Source organism: Charadrius vociferus, unplaced genomic scaffold (genome assembly GCF_000708025.1).
Source record: "Charadrius vociferus isolate BGI_N301 unplaced genomic scaffold, ASM70802v2 scaffold13, whole genome shotgun sequence".
Taxonomy (NCBI): Eukaryota; Metazoa; Chordata; class Aves; order Charadriiformes; family Charadriidae; genus Charadrius; species Charadrius vociferus.
In genome coordinates, this window is record NW_009647763.1 from 4,718,084 (window position 1) to 4,726,551 (window position 8,468).

Consider the following 8,468-nt stretch of genomic DNA (forward strand, 5'->3'; position numbering starts at 1 on the left):
CCCAAAACAAAAAAACCCAACCCCAAAACGAACCACACCACCCCCACACAAACTACACACATGTCCCCAACTCACAATTATGGGAATTTTCTCTTTGGGTTTTGCTAGCTGCTTTGCCAACAGATACTGTTCCATCCCAGGTTTTGCAAATCCAGGAAATCTAGAAGAAAACGTGGTAAGTTTATTCTGTATTTTCCTTCCTTTGACATATGCAGAATTACCTGCCTCTATAGGAAAACACACCTTAGTATTTCTCAAGTATAGAAAAGAATTTATGTGGATTACTTAAACAACCAACAATTTGCCCTGAAAAAGCAGAAAAGTTTTATCTACTGAACTCGAGCTTTTATTTGTGTAATGCAGGCCCCTTCTTCCAAGGCAAAGTAGCTAACTTACATCCCCTCTGATGGGCTGCAGAGCACAACAGGAGGACACAAAGTAACATCTGCCACTCCCCTGCAGCCCACCCTCTCTGGAGATGCACCCACACACACACTCAACGCCCACCATCCTGCCATTTCAGATTATGCAAATTCAATCATCTGGAAGAACAACAATCTGCAGATTTATCAGATGCTTCTAAACATGAGTTATATTAAATAATTTCTCCACCAATTAAAAAGAAAAACACACTAAAATGACTGTAATGTACTTAAAGTCTGTGTAAAAAGCCATAGAAAAAGCAAATGGTGGTTCTCTTTCTAATTAGGAAGATACTTCGCCCTCCAAGTTCTGTCAACCTACTGCCTGCTTGCAGAGACAGGAGGAGTAAAGCAGGACTTACTTCATGGACAAATAATGCTCTTAAATAAGGTATGTTTATGCTGGTTATACTAAATGGGTTTGCAACAAGTAGATGCCACAATGATGCAAAGGTACAGTTGCAAAACTGGACAAAGCCTCTGCTGATGAACAAAATCAACTGTCTCCGCATGACTAGTTGTTAATTTTAGTTATCTACCACACAGATTACCGCTCAGTAGCTTCTCAGAGTAACAGTAGTTTTAGAATAAACAAACGTTAAGTTGTAAAATGAGATTATGCTAATATAGCCCTGACAAAGCTCCATGCTATCTTAAGATTTTTATCAAAAAAAAAGTAAAAATCAAGCTTTCTGTGGCTCACGAATCAACCTGGGTGATGCACAGACACAAAAGAGCAGTTTTCCCCCAGTCCTAGCAACTCAAATTGCTCACAAACTCTGGGGCAGCATGTCTGGTCAGTCTCGCTGTATGGACAAGCCATCCATCACCTTTCATTTTTACTAAGCACACATAGTGTTAAAGACAGTTAAAGACCAACAGGTCCAGAAGTTCAGACCTTGCAAAACTGTCATTTGCCTGTATAACACTCCCATAAGTTATACAGCTTTGTCATGTACTTTCAGGCTTTCTTTCAGGATCTGTGTTCTCTGATAACACAGGGAAAATGATGCGCTACAAATCCATCTCCACTTTTAACCCCAAACTGTAATATTTACATTACATATTTCAAGAAGTTTGAATAGTCACGCATTTACACATCTTGACAAATTCCAATTCTCTTCAATATATACACATTTGCTCCGCATTTTCCATTACTTGTTAAGTGGTAACTTCATAGCAGCTGCACGAGAATTTCCACGCTGGACCCCTCCAGCTTCTGATGCCTCAGACTCCTTGTAACCAAGATAAGACGGCGAAGTTGATTTTGGGTCATCCCAGTCATCATCCCAATCATCGTCATCAGCAGCTGCTGAAGTAAAGGAGGGGACAGACAGGGGTGTAAGGAAAGGAGAAAGTTAAATATTTCTCTTCAAAAGCAGCAGCAGATACCTCAGCACTCATACGGAAATAATCAACAAGGTAAGTATATTAAAAACTAGTTCAGCCTTCTATTTTATGATTCCTCCTCAGTTACCACCATCCCCACCAAATACAACCTGCAAAACATTACACTAGAAATCCATTGAGGGAGATGAGAGAAATAAAGAAGAGAAAAAAGAAAGAAGAGATGCTGGCGTGTTAAGATGAATTCAATAGTGTTCCATATCCATAGCCTTCACATTAGCATTCCCCAGTTAGGAGTTCTCCTCTTAATTTAGACCTTTACTACAAATAAGTAGAGAAGCCTTCTGGAAGGCTAGCCACCTTCCAAAAATCAAGGATTTAAGAGACTACCTCTTCACAGGCCTGAGGGCACAAATTCAACGGTATTTAGTTTCAGTTACACAAGGTGAACAACATGTCTGAGAGCAGATCAGGTATGCAGAAGACTTTGGCTTCCCAGACTTCCATACAAGTTTGAGGTGACTGTTATGGTGGATCCAATTTATTTATGTTTTATTTTATTTAAAACCTTATTATTTTAGTGTCCAGTTTACCCACGTGGCAATGTGCTACTAGGAAGCTGGCTTTGTTTTGCTTTTTAAATAAGCCATGTTCTATAGTTAAGAAAGATTAAGCAATTCTTACCTCTACTGTCCACCTACTCTAATGCATTCAAAAATAAGAGCATTATTAGCACACCTGGTCCTTGATATGCCTGTGGATGACCAAATGCTGCTGCTGCCTCCCAGTTATTTGAAGCACTGTTTCTCTGGCCAGCTGCACTTTCAGGTTTCGTCGCCCAACTGTCAACAGCATTCCCATTATCCCAGTTCCCAGACTTCCCAACGTTCCAGCTGGACCAAGGATCACTGGCATTGTTTGCCTACATTGTATGAAGACAGAAGTAAAGAAAAAAAAAGCTGAAGAAATGAGCAACGACCATGTACTTTTGTCTTGAAGTCTTTGATCTCTTCCTGATAGTCTGTGAGTTTGCATTCAGCACTTGTTCAATTTCAGAGCTACACAGCTCTTAAATACAGTAAGCACCTGGAAAAACCGATCAGCTTTCCACCAATGTGACACCAATACATACTAATAAGAATGTTACATCTCAGGGGAATTAAACTATTTGTTCCAACAGTGTTAGGAAGCCCTCTTACCCATGATAATGATTTTATACCAACACCATAAGTATGGTGCATGTGAATTATTAATTACATAAAGCCATGGACTAATTAGCACATTTAAATCAGGAACTCAAAAGTAAAGGATTAGGTTTTTCCAAATGTTTATTTTATCAAACTCAGATTAATGGCCTTACTAAAAGCAAATAATAAATTGCCCACCCACACCATCACTATTGGTGAGACAGTTAGGGAGTTAGGGCCAGCAACCTGCTCAGCTTCCCTGTCAGATCTTAATTCATTCACATCAAAGATGAGGGCAGGAAACAAACATCTGCCAGGGAACAGTCTGGCATTTCCCTGTAGACCTACTCTCTCGGCATAAGCTTGTGGTGAAGGTAATCCACGCGTACCCTTCTGCTGATGCTGCTGTGGAGGTGGAAACCTCAGTGAGCGTGTAGAGCAGACTTGTCTCTAACTACTACATCAATTTGTCAAGTTCACCTGTCAGTAAATTGGATTAATAGCTTAGCATCCTGCTCAGCTCTTTTATTTTAGCGCTACTCTTTGAAAAAGCATTGACTAGTTAAGTGCAGTCTACTGCATTCAGTGCTAGCAGAGACTAGCTAGCAGAAAGGAAAAAAAAACCCAAAAGCAAAACAAAACCAAAAAACCACCACACAAATCAAAATCCACACACCCAAAGTGTAGGAGGAAGAAGGAAGAAAAGGGGAAGGAAAGCAAACAAAGCCTACAAAGCTTGTCTTGTTCAGCAGAGGGAGAAATAGTTTTGTAAAACAAAGTCTCAAAACCTACAGAAGCCAGTGCACTATTTTTATCATGAAGCAGCATATCAAAGAATGTATGCCTAATATAAATTAACTGCTATTAGACTATAACATTTACATGAATCATAGAACATTTGCCAGTACCAAAAATTCAGTAGAACTCCCACTAAAAGACATATTGTTCTCTTCAAAAAATGTCGAATATGTTTGTTTCTTACACAAAATACACAAAAACAGGTACAGCTACTCCACACTCCATTTTTGTTCACTAAAATTCCCTTCTCTTGTATCAGCTTTGAGATACTACTTAGGAATGAGAACTCTTGCTTTAGTTTTTCCTAAAACAGTTGTCTGACAGACAGATTTCACAGACACTATTAAACCTTTAAGACTTGAAAATGCTTTAGACCTGTATTATTGATATCATGTAACACCTCTTCTTTAGGTACAGAATCCCCAGGATCTCAAAATTAAGACCAAGCCCTCAAGTTAAAGGGAAAAATCACCATTCAGAAGACTCACTAGAGTCAGTAGGTCTCTAGGAACTCATGGCGTGAGAGAGACTATGTGGACAGCTTCTATATTGATAGTTCGGGAGATTTGGTTTTGAGGATGAAACTGATGCAAGAACACCACTCCCTAAGAAAGCGGTATCATTGAGGTCTACCTAATTCTTGGATAGCTGATGCACAGCACTCCTCTCAGCAATTACAAAGAAGTTGCTGGTAGCTTATGAGGTACCAGCCTGCTCTTCCTATGATGTACACCTGATACGAGTTTGCGTAAAGAGAAAAAACACATACATGCCATCAGTCAGAGCTTATCTTTGCTAATGGAAAACACATTCACTGGGGCCCAACCACACACGAAAGCATGCATGCTCCTAACATAACTTACACCACCTAGAAAAGAATAGTTTGCATAATATTCATTTGCATATACTTCTGCAATATATGTTGTGCTGATCACTAGCAAATGAAAGCCCAGAAGTGGGATGATTGCCAAAAGGCTGAGTAAAGTTTTCCTCTTCTCTGTAGTTCATGTGAAATCTGGTGCATGAGTGGGTGGCAAAAAAACCTTAAAATTTGCTGCAAAACAAGGGGGAGGCATAAATATTAACACTGAGTACACTACAGAAGAATGACTGTCAAGAGTGATCATCAAACTTGTACACAGTTACTGATATGCACTAAATGCTGTACAGCAAAGGGAAATGGATTACTTAAACTGTGCTCTCAGATGTTTTATCTCTATGTACCTATATGGAAACACTATTCAAACCGGAAAATTTTACTTTTGCAGTGTCCAAGAAAGCTCTGGGGTAAGCTCCTGCCCCTAGGCATATTGCCCACAGGCTATAAAAGGGGTGGGATATGCTATTCCCATTCAGCTCCCTACATATACACACACCGTGGACACTCATAAGTAGTAGCCAATAATCAGTAAACATAGAGAAGGGCTCAGGAATCAGGTCTGCCATCCTCAAGGTCCCATAGCACTATGGAGGGCCAAGTAACGACACAGCATTTATTAAAAGGGATCTGTGCATGTCAGCAGTTGACAAATTCCATATGAGAAGCCATTTGTGTGGCTTAGCTCTGGTTGAATAAACCCTAATTAAGCCAGCAAGTATTTTGTGATTAAATCACGTGTTCTCACACCTTTAGTTTTCCATAACTGAAATTGATAATCCTCTGATCTCTCTTTAGTCAGCACAAAAAAAAAAAATCAAGTCCTTGCAAGAAGCTGTTATTTAGTCAATATAGCTTGATGCAGCACACCTAACATCCAAGTATGCAAGCAATCTCAAATGCAAGGGCATAGAAAGAAATGCTACACGATGCATAATTAAGAAACTAATCAAACTTCAAATGAAACATTGCATCTCTTTGCTCCTCAAGGTAACATCAAACAAGTATACTCAGATTAAAATCAAGAATAAATTCCTTAAAGGCAGCTGATTTTCCCTTTTGTAGACTATTACAGACTCACTTGCTCCTTCTGTTCTAGGAGAAAAACCACCACAAAAAGCCTGTTCGGGGAACAGACAGAGGAAACACATTATTAAATATTTTAAGAGTTTCCATTAGGGTCAGATTCAAACTCACTATAGAAACAGATCATTACTGGTGAGGGCCTGGGGGAGGGGGCAAGAAGCCTAGTATGTTTTTAAAGATCTAATTATAGTTCAACAAGAAAAAATTCCACCACAACAGGACAATCCTAAGCTTGGGGGTGGAATGTCAGTATCTTTACCAAATGAATCATTAATTAAACAGGAAGAAGTGATATCTTTGCTATTTTCTGCAGAATCAAAAGTTATAGACAGTAAAGCTAAGATAAGTCACTGAGGCATCTCTCTGCCCTGTCTAAAAACCTTGTTTTGACCTCTTGGCCAACTCAGTTGTTCCTGGCAGATTCCTTCCTCATATTAATGTATGCTTCTGATAGACAAATAGATCCATTCTACTCCTGAGGGACAAATGGCAAACCAAACATGATGTCCAGATGCTAAAACTAAGTTGACTACCTAAAAAGATCTAGGTAACTGTGCCATCAAAAATTATGACCTCCAACCATAACGAACACCCCTTGAAATCTACTCTGAGACAGAAGCCATGCAGAAGCAGCGAGAAGAAAAACTAAGTCTGATCAGACCAAGGGAAGTCCTGGACAGCCAAAGCTGCAAATGAGAAGTGTTACACTCCTGAAGAGGGGTTGAAAAGAGACAGGCAGGACAGAGGAATGACAGGAAATACAAGAGTCATGGTGGCTCAGCTGAGTAGCTCACAGGGATGACCATACCTCTCCGGTTTTACAGCTGCCTTAGTTACTTGCATGGAGACAAAGCCTTAGGCATACTCAGACATCACACTCAACTCAAGTTCTTTGGATAACAACCTCTGAACAGATACGTAAAGAAAAAAAGTAAGTGAACATAAGACAGTCACTCTAAAAATCAAGCTTTTTTCCTCCAGGAAGAAATGTGAAGGGCTAAAAGCCTACTCTGCAGCAATGACAGAACTGCCTTCACTGTGCTGTATTTACCATAAAGCAAGCATGCACATTAGCAGATACTGAAGTAGCTGCCATGCCCACGAAATTCTATGCCCAAGCCTTCTTCCTGGTAACTCACTACTGTAGCATTGTGGTCCTGGGCACTTCTTTCACTCCTGAAGGCAGGCCCTTTTTTCTATTGTACAATTTAAACATTTATTCTCCTTAAAGAAATCCTCTAGGAAAAGCAAGAGTGGAGACATGGGTCCATGTCCTTCCTGTGCTGAGTGCTCCAGAGCTAGATGCAGTACACCAGCTGAGGTCTCACAAGAGCAGAGTAAGGGGCGGAATCACCTCCCTTGACCTGCTGGCCATGCTTCTTTTGGCTTTCTGGGCTGCAAGCGCACATTGTCAGCTCATGTCCAGCTTTTCACCCACCAGTACCCCCAAGTCCTTCTCAGCAGGTGAAAAAACCCAAACCACCAGTGGAAGAACTGAGTTACTACCATGAATCATAGACTTGTTTAGGTTGGAAGGGACCTTTAAGATCGTCAAGTCCAACCATCAACCTAATACTGACAAAACCACCACTAAAACATGTCCCTCAGCACCACATCTACCCATCTTTTAAATACCTCCAGGGATGGCAACTCAACCACTTCTCTAGGCAGCCTGTTCCAATGCTGTTGGAAGAAGAAATTTTTCTGTGAAGAATTTTTTCCTAATATCCATTCTAAACCTACCCTGGCGTAACTTGACATTTCATCTTGTCCTATCGCTTGTTACTAGCGAGAAGAGGTCAACCCCCACCTCACTAAAACCTCCTTTCGGGTAGTTGTAGAGAGTCATAAGGTCTCCCCTCAGCCCCCTTTCCTCCAGGCTAAACAACCCCAGTTGCCTCAGCCGCTCCTCATAAGACTTGTTCTCCAGACCCCTCACCAGCTTCATTGCCCTTCTCTGGACACACTCCAGCACCTCAACGTCTGTCTTGTAGTGAGAGGCCCAAAACTGAACACAGTACTCGAGGTGGGGCCTCACCAGTACTGAGTGAGGGGAATAACCACTTCCCTAGTCCTGCTCACCACACTATTCCTCATACAGGCCAGGATGCCATTGGCATTCTTGGCCACCTGGGCACACTGTTGGCTTATATTCAGCAAGCTGTCAACCAACCCCCCCAGGTCCTTCTCTGCCAGGCAGCTTTCCAGCCATTCTTGCCCAAGCCTGTAGCGCTGCATTGGATTGTTATGACCTAAGTGCAGGACCCAGCACTTGGCCTTGTTGAACTTCATACCATTGGCCTCGGCCCATCGAACCAACCTCTCCAGATCCCTCTGTAGAGCCATCCTACCCTCAAATAGATCAACACTCCCGCCTAACTTAGTGTCGTCTGCAAACTTACTGAGGGTGCACTCGATCCCCTCATCCAGGTCATTGATAAAGATATTAGAGAGAACCAGCCCCAATATCGAGCCCTGGGGAGCACCACTTGTGACTGGACACCAACTGGATTTAACTCCATTCACCACCACTCTCTGGGCACAGCCATCCAGCCAGTTTTTCACCCAGCAAAGAGTACACCCATCCAAGCCATGAACAGCCAGTTTCTCCAGGAGAATTATATGGGAAACGGTGTCGAAGGCTTTACTGAAGTCCAGGTAAACAACATCCACAGCTTTTCTCTCATCCACTAAGCGAGTCACCTTGCCATAGAAGGAGATAACAGAGAAAGTCTGGAGGAAGCAAGACTT

The 8,468-nt window shown here is 41.6% G+C and overlaps 1 protein-coding gene across 2 annotated transcripts in view; it reads right to left on the minus strand.

The window, feature by feature from the left end:
• SNX9 (sorting nexin 9) overlaps positions 1-8,468 on the minus strand; it is a 50,008-nt gene that overhangs the window by 27,413 nt on the left and 14,127 nt on the right. Inside the window, exons 4-6 of one of the 2 annotated variants that reach the window (XM_009882322.1) lie at positions 2,508-2,691; positions 1,581-1,734; positions 76-160 (exon numbers count right to left, since the gene is read on the minus strand). In XM_009882322.1, the coding sequence (XP_009880624.1) occupies positions 76-160; positions 1,581-1,734; positions 2,508-2,691 (423 nt within the window). The remainder of the gene's footprint in view (positions 1-75; positions 161-1,580; positions 1,735-2,507; positions 2,692-8,468) is intronic. The other variant, XM_009882323.1, reaches the window with a different exon arrangement.